The following is a 20,985-nucleotide window of genomic DNA, read 5'->3' as shown; positions in this document are numbered from 1 at the left end:
TTCAAAAGCCAATTCAAGGTTTTATGAAGCTCTTTCAAAGCTGAACAAACCTCATCAGTCTCCTGTTGGGGAGACAGATACCCAAATACATTTCTTATTCCATTTTTCAAAGGCAAACATCATCCCTACATTTTTTTACCATAATATTGGACTCCCCCAGCCCAATCCATTTATCTTTACAGCAAGAAAGATAGAAAACTCGGGTGTTCAAGCCTAGTAGCTTGGAAGTGGAGAATTTTTTTTTATAAAATTTAATTTGTTCTTTCAATTTAAGCAAGAGGAGGAGTTTATGGTCAGAGCCAATGGCAGGAAGGGTTGAGAGGGAGAAGTTATTCCATGGACTAAACCATAGGGGATGGCCAAAACAATTATCCAGCGCCTCTTTAATGAGGTTGGATGGTTTTCTGTTGTTAGACCAGATGAACTTAGAGTTAGTGTGGTCAAGTGCATGGCACACTTGGTAGCCAGTGGTGCGTAAAGGCCCATTACTATCAGGAGGTCTTGAGTTCAAGTCTCTTGGTTCACATCCTACATCCCCCCTACCTATTAAAACGAAAAAACTTGGGGTCAATAATGGGAATATTAATCAGGTCAAATGAGGCTTTGAGGTTAAGAAGTCCTGGGCTGCAACAGAGGGGCAGAAAGGCTTTTTCTTGTTGAGTTGACTGACCATCTATAAAGCTCCCTCCTCCTTTTCTCTTCAAAGGTTTATTTATGTTTATCAAGAGGATAAATTTATAAAAAACGAAAAAAAAAGGAAAAGTATCTTGTTGATACACAGTAAAATCAGATTTTGGACCGAAATAACCATTGGGTAGATCATGATATAAACATGATGTCCATGGAGATTGAATGTTAATCGGATGCCACCTTCACCTTCCTTCCCTCCTCTTCGATACTCCGTGCCGTGGTAACTTATTTAGGGCCCATTTGTTTATAGGGGTTTTGGTGGAATGAGATTTAAGGAATGGGAGAGTTGTACTTATTTTACTAAAAGCATGGGAAAATAAGTTGTTTGATTAGCTGGGGTGGGAAAGTTATCACACAACTTCTGCAAGTCAGGTTTTCCATGTCTATTGACGTAATCTTCATCCCACCCCTTCCAAAATCCCACCAAATTAGTGTGACTCTTGCATTATTTTGGAATTTGCAACGGTTTCTCTCTGTCTCTCTCTCTCTCCCCAAGAAGCTTTTGTTATGGTGGACCGGTGGTGTCATAGGGAAGGGCGAAGGTCGAGGGTTTACAAAATGAGATGTTCGAGGACTATCTATGGCGAAACAAAGGAGCCTTGCATCTCTCCATCATTACAGTTTGGGAACACTACAAATGCTATCTAGAAACGGATCACGAGTTCCTCCGCCAACTGATAGAGGTTGTATGAATGAACCTTAGAATTGAAGGCCCCCCATTAAAGTCCAAGCTCAATCTCGAAGTATGTATGAACCCTTGCTCAGTTCAGTCTCACAAAGCACTTGGTTAGTGATGAAATTAAAGAACGGAGTATTGGGATATATATATCTCGTAGAGGGCCTTGTAGGCTCTAATCGAGAGGAGTTTCAGAAATCTTACCCACTAGAGACGCGGCGGCATATGCCTTCTCTCTCCTCTCCCTCATCTCACGCCCTCTTTCTCCTCTCCTTCATCTCACCCCTTCCCTCCGCCTTGGACTACACCTCCTTCTCCCTCGCCCACCTTCCCCTCCCAATCTGGACCCTACAAACCTCTCTCTCTTTTTTTATTTTTTTGGTGCAATTGTTAAGGATCGATTGGCCATTACAGCCCCACAAGGAGGTAAGACAAGACCCACAAGGGATCACTATGGTATCGTACCCATTCGGGCTCCACTTCTTGGAAAACAAGTAAATGTAGACATAATGCTGCTAAGGAGACTTGAATCATCGATCAAACTTTCTTGATACAGTTCTCTCAAGAGAATAGCGAACCACCAGGCAAGCACTGGATCGGTCTCTGTCGCACAGACACACTGTCGTATCTTCCACCCAATCAAACGAGGTGGGATGGGATGCTACAACAGATTCATTCATTTATCATTCTTGTCTTCTACTCCATTAGGACCAGTACATGTGGGACCTAACTCCCCTCTAAACAAATGAACCCTCAAGAAAAAACCCATTTACAAAAAATAAGTCATGGATCAAGCCTCAATTTGAAGCATTCTAGCTGCTGCTTCCCCTCAATTCTTTCATATGAAAGTGATCATTTGGTCCGGTCATATATATAGTTGGTTAATTTCAAATGTACGGTTTTATTCCTTCTGTTTTTTTGCAACAGTCTTGTTGTTGAAACAAAACTGATTGTTTCAAATAATAATCCTCCCTAAAAGCATTGTTCTGACACATAGTAATGTTGCATTGTAGTTGGTACATATTTAGGGGATGGTCTGGAAAAAAAAAATTCACAAAAACTTAGGATACAAACAAAAACTGTAGCATGGTAAAAAAAACTAGGTAGCTTAGTAGGTTTTGAATCATTTCATGCTTGAGCCTTGAGGGATGGTTTGGAGGGAAAAAAACAAAACAAAAAGGGGTTTGTATACAAAGTTTAGGATGCAAAACATAAACTGTAGCTAGCATGAGAAAAGCCTATATTAATTTGCATCTTAAAGTGAGATTTTTTTTTTTTTATGGGAAAGAGAAATATATTAAGAAACTAAAAATCAAAGTTTATACAACACGGAACAGAAGGGGCATCAGCATAAAACCTATAAAACCAGTCACGAAAAGGAATATTATGGTTAGTCTTATAGGAAATATTAACAGATAAAGTAGCAATCTTCAAACAAGATTCCAACACCTCAAGCGGCCATGGTGATAGGGATGGAGTTGGAAGAAGTCCTGGTAGCAATTTGTGGGAACACCAAACTTCTTTCAACTGCACTCCTTTGAGAACAGCAAACTCGAGAGCGGAGAGAATCCCAGTGAGTTCAGGCTCCAAAAAATGGTTGTACTTACTTCGTCCCGCATTGACAAAAAGGAGTTTACAATCAATCAAAAAACCAAAAATCTAGCCGGACTTACCTATCGCTTTGGGATCAAATCCTGTGCATAACAAAACAAGAAAATCTAATATAGGTAAGAGAAACTGAGATATAGAATCGGGGTTAGTAACATCCAACTCTTCCAAAGATGGTAATATATTAGAACAAAGAGAGGGAGGGGAAATGTTCATCAAGTTCAACCACTGGTTCACCCTACAAAGAATTTTCCCAGGGTTGGAGACCACTAAGTTAAACAGACATTCGCTCCAAGCTTGCCAGATAACATAGCAGGTAATGATAAAAACTGGAAAAAACCAAACTAAAGAGGGCTTGTCAAGCTATCTGTCCAGCATAGTAGAGATGCAGAAATGTCTAATAGTGGGGAAAGAAATGAATTCAGTCCTCAGACCCAAAGGACCAGCTACCCAGATGTGCTTAACCCATTCACAAGAGAGGATGACATGCCAGAGGGTCTCATTACAAGTGTCACAGAAAGCACAAGTGGAATCGACTGGTGTCCATTTCGAAATAAGATCCTTAACCAGAATCCCTGCATTTAATACACACCTGAAGAAAAGTTTAAATTTAGGCAATACTTTAAAGTGTGGTTTATTGATAGGGGTGTTTTCATCATTTTCATCACCATACCTGTTAATAGGTATTTTTTGTAAAATATTTTGTCAGGTCGACACGTCTCAATTATATATGGTTAATAGGTTTAGGCATATCGAGTGCACAATCCCCATTTAAAAACAAAAAAGCTATTATTACGACATGGGTTCATAATGTAGCTATGCAAGCTAGGCTTAATAGTGTGTAATCGAATGGTGTGAAGTTTGAATCCAAAACTTGATGCCAAATGAAGGTGTCATTCGGAAAATATTTTGGCTGTTAGAATAATTCATTTTTCCTTTTGGTCGTTTATAAATTCTTTTCTAGGTTTTTGTATTTTCTAAAATACTTTTTAAGATCTCATGTCCTTGACTGCCAGCAGAGTAGCACTTCGATTCATCTCTTTTTGCACGCCCCCTACTACCATGTGTGCCCCACTCGCTCCACCAGTCAGATCGATGTTTACAGAATAATCTGTGTCTCCATCACTTATTTGACAGGATTCACAATGCCCATAGGCCATAGGTCAAGTTTTCCTGACCTTTACAAAAATCTACCTACCTTATGACTAAGTCCAAACATTAGAGAGAGGCTACAAACGAAATTGATTTTCCAAGTAAGTAAACGATCAAAGAGACATGAACAATTAGATCCGTTACCCTTTTCTTTTTCTTTTTTTAAATGAAAAGGAGAAACGAAGACCCGTTAATTAACCAAGAGATCCAAATCCAAGCCAACCCACTTGCTTAGAATTCTGAAGTTGATGTTGAATTATGGGGGTCTCAATCGTCAGAGGAAGAGAGGTTTCAGTTTCCAAGGGGATCCAATTTTGCTCAGTTTACACTTTACAGTCACAGATCACCTCACCTAACCTACCTATAGCCAGTTTGTTTATAAATAACAATATATATCACTTGTGTTAAGTTGATGCATAAATAACAACAACGGCTCTTTTAGCTTAAGAAGAAATTGGGGGGGGTGCAGCAGAGGAGGTGGGTGCCAATTGCCAAGTAATGTAGTCAAAAAGGTACTCAAACTCATACCAGAGCTAGCTAGCTATCTCCAGATTTTCAAAGTGAAAACCTTTTTATATTACTTGCCAATCAATCAATGGTGTACGTCAAGTCACAAATGTATGTTGACTTATAAGCCAAGCCAAGCCAAGCCAAGCCAAGCTAAGCCATTGGGCATCTCCGGCCACCTAATTAATAATAGTAGTAGGGTAATGGGGTCTGGTGGTTCTTTAATTGTAGGTCAGGAGGCCCTGGAAGAAGGCCTGTGGGGGATTGAGTTGAGTTGCAGGTTTGAATATACTTACCAGGCGATATGCAGCAGAGAAGCAGAAGTCGATCATGACCATGTGGGTAGCTGATCATATCCTACAGTGTCATTTGCTATTTTTAAACAACTAATATCTATTTATAGCAACTGGTGCAAGTGATCTCATGACCAAATAAATGGGTTGGTTAAGGGTGTCAATTTGGGATCGAAATCGAAATCAAATTCGGAATCGAAACTAATCCATTAAAATAAATGGAAACTAATCCATTAAAATAAATGGGACGGTTTGAATCTGAATTAATAAGTGGAACAGCACAGTTCTGAGACAGGTTTCCCAATGATTTTTTCAGAACCAAAAGAATATCAACAGAGAGATTATCTATCTCTCTTTTATTTGTGAAGATTCCGCTGGACTTACCAAAGAGCGTCATTCATTGCCTTTCGTTATAGTAGGTTCCTTTAATATGTCAATCTCACGATGTATATTCTATCTAGGTCTCTTTCCATATTGCTGTGATAGAGTTTCCATTTATGTATGATTCTATCACTGCTTATATAAGACAGTCATCTCAATGACCTAATTACATACAATCACAATATTATTCTCAACAAACAACAATAAGGAACCAATTGGATTCGAAACTGTCAAGACCCATTTAAGACACATTTAATCCTATCTATAAGGGTTATGTCATTTTGTGGAGGAAGGGCTTTGAGTTTAACAAGTTAGGGTTTGAGAGTCGTTTGAACTTTGAGGAAAAGAGAAAGGCAGAGACTATGAACTACTCACAGTTCACATCAACTGCCCACACTACAACCTACTGATGGCACTATGCTCACAAACACTCCTAACACTGACAATGAACACTTCTCACACACCACTCAGCTTGCAATGCACTCCCTACACTGGAAACTGTCACGCACATTAATTGGCACTGTTCCAAACTCAAGCATGACTAGTTCGTGCAATTCCCAAGTTTACTAGTCCACCATACTATTAATCCTGGCACATACGTACGTAGTCACAAAAATAATCACACAGGCATATGACATACTTTGCCTCTCAACCACAGACCTACATATCAACTACCCATGTGGCAAGGTCTATCTGGTGTGAACACCCATTCTACAATAAACACACTCCAATATCCACAACAAAAATTAGTCACATGCACTAGATACCAAATATACGTGGTTCAATAATATGACTACATCCACGGGGTAATACCATAACCAGGGTTTTGTGTTATACCTGATACTCTATACATTGGCCCAAGTACTTCTACACCTGCTTCAACTCTTGCAGTACAAGAGCAATTTGGATTCAACCCCAAGGTTTTCACTACCTCAACAGTGAAGGCGCTGCAACGCTTATATGTCCAACTGCAATTGAACACCCCCAATACAATAAAAGTGGATTTATATCAATACCCTACAATGTAGCACAATACCAGATGAAGATCTCCCCCCCCCCCCCATTACATTACAAATATTTATATGGGCATTTTTACAAATGCCTAGCTTACATGTGAAATACAATTAATTAAATAGGGAAATACAAAGGTAGATTACCTTAACTGGAGTATTCCACAATCTTCGAAATTGTCAATGATCAACAATACAGTGAATAAGTGCTTAGCGCACTTGGTAGCATGTGGTGTATGGAAGCCCATTACTATCATGAGGTCTTGGGTTCAAGCCTCTTGGTTACATCTTTCCTCCCCCATAGAATAGAATAGATTAGGACCTATTAAAAACAAAAAAGGTCTCCAACACAAACTTGCAATTCCCCTCTTCTGCTTATCTTCTTTCTTTTCCTTCTCTTTCCTTCCACAACCTTGCACAATCAATCCTCACACTCCCAATTTACTATTTCAACATTTACATGGTCTTGAGAGCTTCAAGAATAATAAAATAAATCATCTTAATTAACCCCAAACATCCAGCGTCTCATCCCTTTCTCTTCGTTGCAAATTAAAGTCCCTTTTTTCTTGAATAGAATCACATGTATTCTTCAATGGGCAGCACCAGTCTTCGTAAAGTATCAATATGGCTTCAATGCATCCAAAAGAAGTTGTTGGAGTAATTCAATGCATACACAATAATCGAATCCACCCTCTTGAAGTTTTTCTTCAAAAACATGGATAGAACCTCAAAATGCTCAAAACAATTGCATAGAAACATTCTACTCATCAAATGGAGAAGACCACAACTTGAATGGATAAAAACAGACTTACAATGAGCAAGTTATGCCTATTTGAATTTCCTGGGGCATTTTGATCATTTTAAGGGTTCTCTGGAGACATTTCGAAGCACAACGAACCACTACCTTACATAATAGCTGTTAGTTTTGAGATTAAATCATCAGGTACAATCAGAACTTCGCAATTAGAATCCTTTTCGTCACTACGCGACAAACAGGAAGTAGGTGAATTGTGGATTGTGGTCCTATCAAAGGGAATATGTGGGATGTCTTTGGCGTATCGGTGCAACACTGTAGCATGGGACTACGGGGGTTTACGGGGGAATACATAGCGTTGTCTCTCGACCGTTCGATCATGTCGAGTCCGTCAACGAATTGGGAGGATGACGATGACCAACCAAATGGCATCGAGGTGCATGCATACTATATGACTGTCAAACACCGTAGCTTGTTTAGGTTGGCTTTGATATTATCCGTTTGATCTGCTTACATATCGGTGGGTTGATTTCCATGCATTTGATCAGAATCGTTGTGTCAAGTGAATCGCGGGAACGCTGAGGTCTAATCAAATAGAATCTGGTATGCATTTGTGATAAGACGGTGACATACCAAAATGTCGATCTGATATCGTAAAACGCAGCATACAAATCCCCATATGCCTGGCTAGTTATAAACCTCTTGATGGCATCTCTTGCATTATTGCTTTAGCGCAAAACATGTGCCTTCATCCAGGCTGCTGATTAAGGATCCGTATATGTAACCCCCCCATTCTCTATTGTATTGTTCTGTCCTTCTAGCATATAACCCCCCATATGTGGCTCCTCCTCAGCCATTGGATCTCTGATCCGGTATATGCCAAAGCACCATTTTCAGTACACCTCAGCTTACCAGAAGCCTCAGAACAAATATATGCAATATCTCCCTCAATATAATGAATTTTTTAGCACGATTTACGCCACCATTTTTGTGACTTAGAGGACCTTAACTCCACATATGCAATCTTAGGAAAAACTTTCAGGATGCATCTCCAAATTTTGAAAACTTTCCCAATTTGTTCTGTTTCTGCATGATGATACGAAAAATGCGATAACTTCTTTGTACGGTATAGAAACGACACACTTCTAGTTGTGTTGGACATAAGACTCAAATAAATACAAGTTCTATACAGATCACTCTGCCCAATTCTACAATTAGACCTTCCAAAAATTATCACACCCCCATCCCGATGTAAGATATTTTGCCACATAGGGGTGACTGGGACAATATACATCATCCCAATACCTACCAGGATCACAGATACAGTGTCCCGAGCCATAGTCCACCTTGTCATCAATCGTGATAACAGCATGGAATGCACCAAATGGAATAAATTGTTCCAATCATAGAGTTAGCGAAAGCGAAATTAAATCAAACATGTGAAATTACAGAGCATCGGTTCTCTAATGATAACATATAATACAACTTCCATAAATGTAACCATTCAATCTCTCCTTAAATTAAACATACAATTTATATATGATTGTGGATGAATACAGAAATTAAATAGTAAATAATTGCCACAATGACACATTTCTTGGGTGTACATCTACATCAAAGTCATAGTCACTGGCTCCACTTGATTCGCATCCAACAATGCTCGTCAAAAGGTTACCTGTATATCGACTAAAAGGGATTGCGCAACGGGGTTAGCTATACCAGCTAGTGAGGGAGCAAAGGGGAATGCACACACATACACACAAACAGTTTCAATTTCAGAATGATGCATGCTAATGTTAGATTCATTTTCCACCTAGCACACAATTTCTATCGGTCAAGTGTATGCTACTGTGATAACTCGGGAGACACTGAGGGTTACTTAACTTATCGCCCCAGTGAAGCCTCAATTATCACACGGGAGCCTATGCCGATAGAAACTATTCGGTCACCCAGTGGCAGACCCCGATAGCCATCACTACCCCTGTCTTGTCCTCTCCCACCTCCACAGATCACAAGTGCTCAGACTATCCAACACATAAACCCCTGTTGGCAAGGGTCGTACCATAAGGGAACAAGCATCCTAGCCACAGATATACTATATGCAAGTCCTATCGTCCCGAGAGGTATTCCGGGTGCATCAACATCCCATTCCATCTAGTGCACGGGTACCAGCACGGCACAACACATATAGATCAGGATGACATATAACAAATTTCATAATTTAAAATAAATTGGGGTTCCGGCATCGTAGCCCGATACAATGGTGAGAATAATATCGCAATCATAACAGTTCACATTTGAGATAAATAATGCAATGCGCACAATGCTTATATTTATATAATAGCATGCTTAAGATTGCCAAATATATATCTTCAAACCCAACAAAGTCACCTAGAACCCACTCACCTAACATCGGGTATCACCCGGCATGGTTGACATGAATCTTAAGGTGCACCAGCTATCCATCGAGTTGGGTAGTCTAAAAATATAAAAGCAATCATTAAAGCATGTATAGAAGGGTCCCATGCTAGGCCCCTAAGGTTAAAATCAAGTTTCAACCAAGACAACACGAGCGGACTCACGGACGGTTGCAGCAGAGTGAATCCGTCCCTGACTCCATTTAGGCCAAAAGGTGAAAACACAAGGAGCGGATCCATGAACGAAACTTCTTACTTGGATCCGGTCGTGCATCCGTTCGACTCCTGAGACACTCCTGAGAGCGAGCGGACCCACAGACGGATGTGTTTCCTTAGTCCGCCCCTGCATCCGATCGATCCCTGAGACACACCCGAGAGTGAACTGACCCATGGGCGGATGCAATAGACTTGAGTCCATTCCATCATCCATTCAGGTTAAATCACAGAGATTACACTAGGCGGACTGATAGAAGGTACCACGATTGGTGGATCCGATCGTGCGTTCGTTGACAGTCTCTTTCGAGATTTCAAAGGGCTTCTTCTCCAGCTTGAAGCTTGGAGTGCACCCAGCTCTCAGAGATATGGGAGGGGTGTCTAAGTCTCCCTAGGGTCACTAGAACCTAGGTTCACCTCATGGATCCAAGATCCTACAAGAGTTTGGTCTCAAATTGGTCCAAGGGTTGGGTTTCATGGCTTAGGACCAAGGGTTTAGCAGCATTGGCTGCAAGGCAGCTCGTGGGAGCCCAAACTAGGTCTAGGTCAGCTCCATTTGAGCTCCCAATCAAGGACCAAGCATCACCTTGAGTCCCAAAGGGAACCCTAGGTTAGCTCAAGCTCAAGGAAATCTACAAAATGAAATGGGAAGGGAGAAGTGTCAAGGGTTTGAGGTCTCACCTTCAATGGAGGCAGCAAGGACCATGCTAGGTGAGCCTTCTTGACCTCCTTCCTTCCAACCACCCTCTCCGTCTCTTCTCCTTCACCTTCTTCTTCTCCCTTTGTCCGGTCAGCAAGAGGAGGAGATGTGGGGCAGCCAGCCATCTTGGCATGGCTTCCATCATCTTCCCTTCCCCTCTCATTCCTCTCCTACTTCTACTTCTTCTTCCTTCCTCCTCCTTCTTCTCTTGTCTCTTCTCCTCCACGGTTTGCTTGGGAGGGGGAGAGATAAGAGAATAAAGGATTCTCTTATCCTTTAAGTGTAGGAAAGGGCCTTAGGCCATGTTTGGTTAGTTGCCCCCAAACACAATTAACCCCTTAGACTTTAAATGGGTTCTAATTAGGTCTTAGGTCATGTTTGGCCCAAGTCATAACCCATAGGTCCATTTAGTTAATTGGGTCATGTTTGGTTTAGGCCCAAGTCTTATAAGACCCATTAGCTCTTAGGCCTTGTTTGGTTTAAGTTGGGGTGTAAAACCCATTAATTCTTTAAGTTAGGCCTTATAGGCCTACTCTCAAGGCCCAACTAGCCAACTAATGGTAAGGGTGAAGGTCCATTTGGTCCAAGGGTCTGATTAGGGTGTCCGGGACACAGGGATGTGGGTTCCACAGGAAAAATTACCAAAAGGGCAGGTAACAGCACAGGCGGATCCTCGAGTGAGTTTGTTCGTGACTCCGGTGCTGCTATCAGGGCCCAAACTTTAGGAAAAATTGCGGGGCTTTGACCCACACTTCCAGGACTATGAGGGGATAGTTATAATAATATTTTAAGTTCAAGGTCATTAATGTTGACCATAGTTGTAAGGCATTACCCTCTGGGTAAGGTCCAAATTGTCCTAGGATATTAGGGGATATTTCGGGTACGAGTATAACAAAAATAGCTCTAAACATGTTATCACTGTGTAAACCTATAATTTCTCCATTCAAATTGCAAGGGGCCTTCACCCAATGTTGCCACTTGCTTTCGATGATTATATAACATTGTGATACGTTGCCAAGTGCTGTCACATAAGCCCAAATATCTCTGTATCACTACCAAAGCACTGCTTGATCATTCCAGCTCCCCCAACTTATTGTTGTCTGACCTCTCCAATCACTTCCAAGACCCATGTACACTCTGTATATTGCCAAAAATTATTGTCATTGTCTAACACTTGTGCACCATTTTCGGCACCACCCCAACATTGTCATGCCACATCTTCAATAAAATTTCCCATGCACTGCATGTTGTCAAATCACTATACTCTATCACCTCATTGACACTGTCAGTATTGCCAAATCAGTCTATAATCCATGTGATATATTTGTACACCCATGTACACACCATTGCCACTACACTAAAAATTTTGCACTACTGACTGTACTAAGCATTGTACTACCATTGTGTGAGTGTGTTGATCCTAACACTGTTGACAACGATGACAACACCACTGCCATATTTCCAACAATTGCTAAGGAGGGTTTAATTGAGCTCAAATTCAGGATTTCAATGGAATGATATGGATTCCTTGGTAGTGATTACTAGCTGAAATGTTTGGAAAGAAATAATATTCATGGTAAGATATTTTGGAATTTTGGACACTATAGTAGTGCCCATATTAAAAAAAAACCAGATCCCAGTTTTGAAATCTTTTTCCCCTCTCATGGTAAACCTCATCGTATATTCAGGTCATCTCCAAAATTTTAGACAATGAGTAATATACTCGACATACGCATTGCATCTTTTTTTATACTAGCAATCTAACCGGCTGAGCCAAACTTTGCAACATCATTGGTCATTCCCAGCTTAACAAACTTGAATAATTCTAAGAATAACCCTTTTATGACCAAAACTGATCCATGTTTAACACCCTTAGGCCCTGTTTGTTTGATGGAAAGAAAAAGGGTGGGATAGTTAAATGTGTGGGACCCACCCATGTACAGTGGGGTGAGGGAACATAAAAGGGAAGCAAAGAACAATATGGAAAAGTGAAATTGTGGGCCCCATTTTCAAATATAATAATCAATTTCAAGTTTCCAACAACTTCTCTCGTTCTCTGGATGGCCAAGCATCACTTCTGTGTTAGTTGATACAATCCCATGTCAAGATTTCAGGACTACCTGTCAAAACTCCCCATGTAATTGAAATCATGGACACTAAAGAGCCACGATTCTAATGTCACTCATCGAAATCAAGTTTATGGCGGTGGAGCACCCTCTTGGTTAGGGTTCCATGGCGGAGCCTCCAGGTGCTCGGGAGGATCGTCCGTCGAACCTCTCTCGGTCGGTGGATCGAGTGGAGGTCTCGGCTTCACCCCCTTTTGCTCTAGCATCGTGATCCTTTGCGGCTGTTGCTCCGCGATCATCGGCATTGGCTACTCCTTCGATTCCAGAGAAGGCCCCATCTTTGCATATGGGAACGTCTGCTACTTCGATTCTAGTGAAGGGCCCCATCTTTGCATATGGGAACGACTGCAATTTTTTTCACAAAGGCTAAAATCGCGATTTCAGAGGAGCCATTACAATGGGCTTTGGTAGCCAAGTGCTCATATGGACGTCCATGTATTTTTTATGTGAAGAGGGCTATCCAATCTTCGTTCCATCTCTCTGCAGATGTGATCGTCTCTTCCTTGGATCCACGACACTTACTACTGCGTTTCCTTAACTAGGAAGATTTCATTAAAGTTTAGATGAAGGAACACATGGTCATAAAGGGTTTTCCTTTTCGTTTTTTCAAATGGACTAGATTTTTTAAGGCTGGTCTCGAATCGCCGATTGTTTTGGTTTGGGTTTCATTCCCTAATCTCCCTGTGAATTTGTATCAAGGGAATTTCTTTCTCTCGGTGGCAGGTACAGTTGGAAAGGTGTTGAAGGTGGACAGTACCACGATTAGATGTACAAGAACAGTTGCTGCTAGGGCATGTGTGGAGGTGGATTTGCGTTCTATTCTACCTGATCAGATTTGGGTCAGTTGTGAAACATCTGGTATTTTCCAAAAGGTTGTGTTTGAATGGTTGCCATTGTTTTGCTCTAGGTGCTCTAAATTGGGGTAAAGTCTGGACTTTTGCAGGCAAAATACGGTTGGAACTGTGACGAGTGGAAGAAAGGAGGACACTGGGAAATTGCAGGCTTCTGCCCAGCCTCTTTCTAGAGTGCAAGCAATCGGTGACCATGGGGGTAAGGGCATTCAGGCTACGGAAAAAGGTAAGTAGATTTTAGTTGAAAATCAGGGATTGGGAAGGGAGTTAGTCGTGGTGGAAACGTCAAATGCTGCGATCCCTTTACATGCTGCGCCTGATCTTTCCCCCTCACCTCAAATTAATTTAAAAATGGATGTGGCAGACAAAGATGGTTTGGTGGAGGTGCCCACAGAATCTGAAAAAGCTCTCTCTCCACGACTTCTTTTCAATGAGGGAAGAATCTGTGAGACCTCTCCAAACCAGCTGGATTGCACTTCTAGTTTGGACATGGTTTGTGGAAGCATGTTGAGGGGTTTGGGACAGGACCCCATCCAAGTGCAAGAGACTCTAGATCCAAATAATGATGGGATTTCTCTTTTGAACATTCGGAAGGTAATTTGGAAGGTAACTTGGAGGAACAAGGTAGGGTTGAAACGGGGCATCAAGGTAATTCTTTGGTGCCAAACCAACGAGAGGGAGGGAGTTCGAATGCGCATAATTCCCACCTTCAAGATGGGGCTATCATTTTAAATTTGCCTAACGAGGAAGAATCAGTTCAAAGATCGGATTCTCGTGGATTGGGCCATGACCAATCTGATCAAGAGGAGGTGTAAGACGAGTGGACTCAGGTGGTGGGTCATAAAAATAGTAATGGTCATAGGAAGGCTCTTCGAGGTGTTTGTGTGGGTTCCCATTTGGCAACTGCAGTTATTGACAGAACTCGAAGTCAAAGGAATGCAAATCTTGGTGTTCAGATGGTGGACGCGGCGGTGGAAAAACATCAGGTTGAAAAGGAGTTAGGAGTGGGATTACAAAAAATTCCATCTCCCTTTTCGCCAGAGGAGGAGGTTCTTTTGGCCCGTGTGGCTCTTGTTCGGCCTGGTTTATATGCTGAGACCCCCCGACGATCGTATTGGATAAGGATCCCCCGGTGTGCCTCACAGATCCCCCATAGCCTTATGTTATTTTTTCTTGGGTGAGCGAGTGGCTTGTTGCCCTCGCCAATTTAATATGTTTTAGGACTGAGTCCCCTTCTTAGCTTTAGTTTTCTTTGCCTTTAGTCTGTCTTTAGGCTTGTATGCCTCCTTTATAATCTTCAATAAATTTTTATTTAAAAAAAAAAAAAAAAACTTCTCCCGTTCTCCTTCTTCTCCGCAAACGTTTGTTGCAGAAACAACTCTTGCACCCAAAAAAGGGCCTCTCTCTCTTGGCCTCCTCATCGGCCATCATCACTGGTGTCGGCACCACCAATTCCTCTTAGCTAACTGAAATTTGACGATTGCTTTGCTCTATTGCACTTCAGCAACAATAGAGAGGTAGAGAGGACGTTTGATTGCTCTTTCCAAAGTCCTTGAATCAGCCCATTGTGCTAAAGTTAGATCAGCTTTCGTTGATGGCAGATGGTGGTGTTGCAGTTTATTAGTTAGGGTTCTAAAATTGTTTTTGAAATTGAAATCACTGGAACCCAGTTGTAAAGCCCAACCTCCCCTCTGCTGGTAATCGTTGATCTGAAATGCCCTTCCATCTCATAGGGCGTTCCATTGTTAATCTGGAACACCCTTTCACCCCATATTGTTGATTTGAAACACCACGTTGCATAGCCCAACCTCTCCTCGCCTCCACATTCAACATTACTGTTGTTAGCAGAACGGTTACCCCTTCCTTTCCCACAAGAAAAATCAAGCCAGAGAAAAATCAAAGTAAACCCAACCAAGAAAGAACATAATTCAAACAATCTGTAGAAAACTAGATCAATACAGATTAGAGAGCTCATCGGTCAGATCAAATCTACGAAAACCGAGCTTACATCGACTGAGAGAGAGAGAGAGAGAGAGAGAGAGAGACTTGCAGGGAGGGCAACAATGAGAGACGAACTCACCAGTTCCCGGACGGCCTCGATCTTCAGGTCTTCTCCTATCCCCACGACACAAAAGCTCTTCTCTCCTTCTACTTCATGATGATATCGGGATTTTTTCCAAGCTAATTTTCTTTTGCGAGAATGGTTGGTCTAAAGAACATCAGACCATGTCTGAGACGGTCTATAAAGAACGTTCTTGAGATAAAAAATCCATCCGGTTCGTTATTAAAGACCAAAAGCACGAACTGAAATGCCAAAGACGATTTTTCATTTTTTCGTTCTTAAAGAACGAAAAAACGCCAAAGAACATTCTTGAGAACAAACACAGCCTTAGGGTTGATGTGCTAAATGCATTCATGCAAGATTGCAACCTTGCAAGTTCTAGCATCTCAAGATCCATCTAGGAGGATAGAGTTTCAAAAGGGTTCTGAAAAACCTAGGATCAACTTACCTATTCATCTCATCAACAAATAACCCACCCATCTTTAGGGTTTGTAAGGAAAAAGTTCTAGCATCTCAAGATCCATCTAGGAGGATAGAGCTTCAAAAGGGTTCTTTTCTTACCCTTTTCTGGGTATCTTTCTAAGAAAGGGCATTTGTAGGACAGTACACGTCACAACTAACCTGCTGTACTCCCTGGAGTAAGAAAAGGCTTTTAAAAGGGCCACGTCTTTAGTAATTTTTACCTGTTTGCTTAGTATTGGTGCTCATTGGTTCACAAACTTTGAGGTCACCAAAATCTAAAGAACAGAAAAAAAAAAACTTGAAAGGTGTTGATGCTATCATTCCACGTGGGATTCTGGCAAAGTTCGTACGTGGACTTCCAACTAAGAAAAAATGCAACTAAGTGGGACCCACCAGATATAGCCGTTGAAGTGACGCTCCGGGATGTATACCCTTCTCTACTGTTCAAATCAAATATAAGTAAAAACTAGCCGTTAGTCTTAACTGAGATAGCGCCTCTGATTTCTTCCATGATCCACCTGACTTTTGTCGCCGATTTTATCTCCCCAAAAAATAAAGATTCCCTCTCTCTCTGCTCACTATGATCTTCACATGCTCTATCAAACCCCCCGCCCTTGCTCCAGCTACATAACCCCTCTCCCTCGGATATCTCTCCCCTGTTTCATTCTTCTTTAATAGATTCCCCCCTCTAGTAAGCAAAACCATTCTCTTCACTCTTCTGGTTTTCTACATATCTGCAACTGTGCTTTTAGTGACCATGGATAATCAAAATCAGGTCTTCAGTGGATTTAGTAGATACCCATTAGAGCTTCTTCAGCACCTGAAGAAATCAAAAGCTTCTCATTGTCGGATTTCTAGTAAAAAGAAGGAGAAATGGAAGAGTCAGTCATCCTGCAAAGACCCACTTCAGCATTTTGGGTTCCCGAACAAGTTTTTCCTCTGTACGCGCTTGTTCTTGCTTCTTCAACTACTCGTATTAACCTTCCAATCTGTCTCTAGCCAAGGGTGGGATGGGGTCGTTGTTACTCAGGCAGACTACCAAGCTCTGCAAGCCTTCAAACACGATTTAATCGATCCTAAACGGGTCTTGCGGAGCTGGAATGACAGTGGCTATGGAGCTTGTTCAGGAGGGTGGGTAGGGATCAAGTGCGTTAAAGGGCAGGTTATACTGATCCAGCTCCCTTGGAAGGGATTGAGTGGCCGAATCTCTGAGACGATAGGCCAACTCCCAGCACTTCGAAAGCTTAGTCTCCACGACAATGACATTGGGGGTATGATTCCTTATTCTCTAGGTTTCCTTCCTGATCTCAGAGGAGTTACTCTATTCAACAATAGACTTTCAGGTTCAATCCCTGCTTCACTTGGTTCCTGTCCTTTGCTTCAGACTCTTGATGTTAGTAACAATTCACTAACTGGAACAATCCCTGCTAGTCTCGCCAACTCTACCAAGCTTTACAGACTCAACCTCAGCTTCAACTCTCTGACAGGTTCGATCCCAGCTGCAATCACCAGCTCCCCTTCTCTGACCTTCCTAGCTCTCCAATACAATAATCTCTCTGGTTCTATTCCTGATAATTGGGGAGGAACCAAAGAGAACACATTTTATCAGCTTCAGTCCTTAACCCTCGATCATAACTCTTTCTCTGGAAGCATTCCTATTTCATTGAGCAAGATGAGTAGGTTAGAAGAGATTTCTCTGAGTCATAACCAGATAAATGGAACCATACCCAATGAAATAGGGAAGCTTTCAAGACTTCAAACACTAGATTTGTCTGACAATGCCATTCATGGAAACTTTCCTGCTAGTCTCTACAACCTCTCCTCCCTTGTTCAATTGAATCTTCAGGGCAACCGACTCGACAATCAAATCCCAGAAGACGTGAACAGACTACAGAATCTATCCATTCTCAACCTGAGTAGAAACCAGTTCAACGGCCACATACCAGAGACTATTGGAAACATCTCCAACCTCACCCAACTAGATTTATCCCAAAATAGACTCACAGGAGGAATTCCAGCTTCTCTTGCCAATCTGATCAATCTAAATTCTTTCAATGTCTCCCACAACAACCTCTCTGGTCCTGTTCCCTTTCTCCTATCCGAAAAATTCAACTCAACCTCTTTTGTTGGGAACCTTCAACTTTGTGGATACAGTGCTTCGACACCTTGTCCTTCTTCTGCTCCTCCACCACCATCACCATCACCGAAGATTTCCAAGCCCCACCATCGCAAACTGAATACAAAAGACATAATTCTCATAGCCGCTGGAGCTCTCCTGGCGGTTTTGCTTTTATTGTGTTGTATCTTGTTGTGCTGTTTAATCCGGAAAAGGGCTGCTTCCAAAGCAACAAATGGACAGACGGGTGGAACAGCTCCGGCGGCAGCAGCGAGAGGCGAGAAGGGTGGACCTGCTATGGGAACCGAAGTTGAAGCAGGGGGTGAGGCAGGAGGGAAGTTAGTCCACTTCGATGGGCCATTAGTGTTCACAGCAGATGATCTTTTGTGTGCAACAGCTGAGATAATGGGGAAGAGTACTTATGGGACTGCGTACAAGGCAACATTAGAGGATGGGAAACAAGTTGCAGTGAAGAGATTGAGGGAGAAGATCGCCAAGAGTCAAAGGGAATTTGAAGTGGAAGTGAATGCATTGGGGAAGATTCGACACCCAAATCTCTTAGCCCTCAGGGCCTACTATTTAGGACCCAAAGGAGAAAAGCTTCTTGTGTTTGATTTTATGCCTAAAGGGAGTCTTGCATCTTTCCTCCATGGTAAGTTCATTCTCTTAAAGGTTAATTCTTTTTTCTTGTTCAATTGACCAAAATATTCACAGTAGTCCATAGATCAACCGAAAACTTCCTATCTGAACATTTCTAATTGTCAATTTATGTGCAGCTCGCGGACCCGACACACCGATCGATTGGCCAACAAGGATGAACATAGCCATGGGTACAACAAGAGGCTTGTGCTACCTTCACACCAATGAGAACATGGTGCACGGGAACCTGACCTCAGGAAATATCCTGCTGGATGAGAACACCAATGCCAACATTGCAGACTATGGCCTCTCTAGGCTCATGACCACTGCTGCAAATTCCAATGTGATTGCCACTGCTGGGGCGCTAGGGTATCGAGCACCAGAGCTCTCAAAGCTCAAGAAGGCCAATACAAAGACAGATGTGTATAGCCTTGGGGTGATCATATTAGAGCTTCTTACAGGGAAATCTCCAGGTCAGGCAATGAATGGTGTTGATTTACCCCAGTGGGTAGCATCTATTGTTAAGGAAGAGTGGACTAATGAGGTGTTTGATCTGGAGCTGATGAGAGACGCCTCAACTACGGGTGATGAGTTGCTTAACACCTTGAAATTGGCTCTGCATTGTGTTGATCCTTCACCAGCTGCAAGGCCGGAAGTCCAACAAGTGCTCCAGCAATTGGAAGAGATAAAACCAGAAATAGCTGCCAGTGCTGCAAGCTCTGGAGATGATGGTGCTGGAGTGCCATCAACAAGTGAATAACTTTAATTTAGAACTTGTTTCGCATTAAGATAGCAGAACTAGGAAGAATGAGAGTAGGAATAATTAGTTCATGATTCTTTTATTCTTGAATTTTGGATCCATATGGGCCTTCTTGTGTCTGTAAATATGTTTCTTCCACTTTGTCTTGTGATTTGGTAGTATATTTTTCCCTTCTTAGTTCCCTTTTTGTCCATGTTTTAGAGGTAAAATGCAGAGATAAGATGATAGTAACATATTTATATTAAGAAAGTACTTCTAGTTTTAGATGATGTGATGATAGTTAATGAAGAAGGGGAAAAAACCCCCAATAAAGGCTTATGTGTGGAACAGCAATGATGAACTGATTCATTTTAAAATTCAAAATCGTTTGGAATCTCACTGACCTGATTCTGATTCCAGTTAACAACTTTAAATGGATCAGGCAATATGATTCTATCTGATCTGGGTCGGCCTGATTCACCTAATCCATGGAGACATTTTTAGATCATAGGTCTACATGTTTGGTTGATCAAATCATATGTTTTAATTTAGCAAATCTTAATTAAAAAGTGGCATTTCTGTCAATGCATATGGTTGTAACTGCAAGGATTCTCTTACCTACATACCTAGCTCTCCCGTCTCCGACCAAATTCTCTCTCTCTCTCTCTTGTTTCCGGTAGGGCTCAAGCTCTACTTGAAGTGGTCATTGATGGCTGAAGAACTCTTATGAAGAAAAAGTATTTCTTTGGGCAGTTAATATTTCAAAAAAAGAAAGGCAGGGGTTAGGGTTTTCGAATTCCTGAATCATGCTATTGCTAGTGAGGTCGGCGACATTGGAAGGATCCATCTCCGTTTCTTGCGGTAAACTCTGCATTTACTCTCTCTTTCTCTCTCTCTCTCATTCTGGAACGGACTTTAACGTTTTGTTGGATTCTAGTATGTTTTCATTGAAAGACCAGCCAAAGAAGCTGAAGAAGGCATTGGAGAAAGAGATGGTTGCTTGGGAATCTATGAAATTAGTGGATGGGCTAAACAGGCGTATACTAGAATGAATGTGTCTATGAATCCTGATGTTTCAGGTGATGATGAAAGATTCAAGTGACAGTAATAGTTTCTTCCCACAACTTTTTTTTTTCCTGCTCTTTACCAAATTATAGCTATGTAAACTGTTCTCAATGGAAGAAGAAATTTGTGGTGCCATGATCATGTTCTTCTATATTTCTCAATTGTGCTTTCTGTTTTCTATCGTGTATATTATTGAAAATACAAGACAGTGAGTGAATAATTTCCAGTCGAATTGTGCTTTAGGGTTAGAATTTTTATTGCCCTTCCCACCATTCCAATCTCTATTTACAGTTTCTTAATATATATATATATGTTTCGTGAATGAACTGCTTTAGGCTTTAATGTTTTGTGCTGAATGAAGTGCATGTAAAATTTAATACAAGGGTATGAAAGAAGAATTCTTGTAAAATTGTGTTGCATGTCTATACATTTGGTTATTTCACTCTCTTTTTTCAGCCATTTTGTACATAGCTCTCATGAATGAGCTTTGAAGGGCTGCATTATTATAGTTTCACAACTAGATG

General features: G+C 41.5%; 1 protein-coding gene across 2 annotated transcripts; it reads left to right on the top strand.

Annotated features, from left to right (window-relative positions):
* The first annotated feature begins 1,156 nt into the window (after positions 1-1,156).
* On the top strand, positions 1,157-19,592 carry LOC122652751 (probably inactive leucine-rich repeat receptor-like protein kinase IMK2). Of its 2 annotated transcripts, none has more exons than XM_043846594.1 (3): positions 1,157-1,180; positions 16,620-18,670; positions 18,795-19,592. In XM_043846594.1, the coding sequence occupies exons 2-3, from the start codon at positions 16,660-16,662 to the stop codon at positions 19,415-19,417; spliced, it is 2,634 nt and encodes an 877-aa protein (XP_043702529.1). In that variant the 5' UTR covers positions 1,157-1,180; positions 16,620-16,659; the 3' UTR covers positions 19,418-19,592. The 2 variants fall into 2 exon arrangements, with proteins under 2 accessions (XP_043702529.1, XP_043702528.1); XM_043846593.1 differs by having other exon boundaries at positions 1,163-1,180; positions 16,613-18,670.
* The last annotated feature ends 1,393 nt before the right edge of the window (positions 19,593-20,985 follow it).

This window comes from Telopea speciosissima, chromosome 2, assembly GCF_018873765.1.
Source record: "Telopea speciosissima isolate NSW1024214 ecotype Mountain lineage chromosome 2, Tspe_v1, whole genome shotgun sequence".
In the NCBI taxonomy this organism is placed as follows: Eukaryota; Viridiplantae; Streptophyta; class Magnoliopsida; order Proteales; family Proteaceae; genus Telopea; species Telopea speciosissima.
This window is presented reverse-complemented; position numbering and strand designations above follow the sequence as displayed.

Coding starts and splice junctions, on each gene's coding strand:
- LOC122652751 (XM_043846594.1), top strand. CDS start 16,660: ATGGATAATCAAAATCAGGTCTTCAGTGGATTTAGTAGATACCCATTA. Junction 18,671..18,794: donor TCTTGCATCTTTCCTCCATG/GTAAGTTCATTC, acceptor ATTTATGTGCAG/CTCGCGGACCCGACACACCG.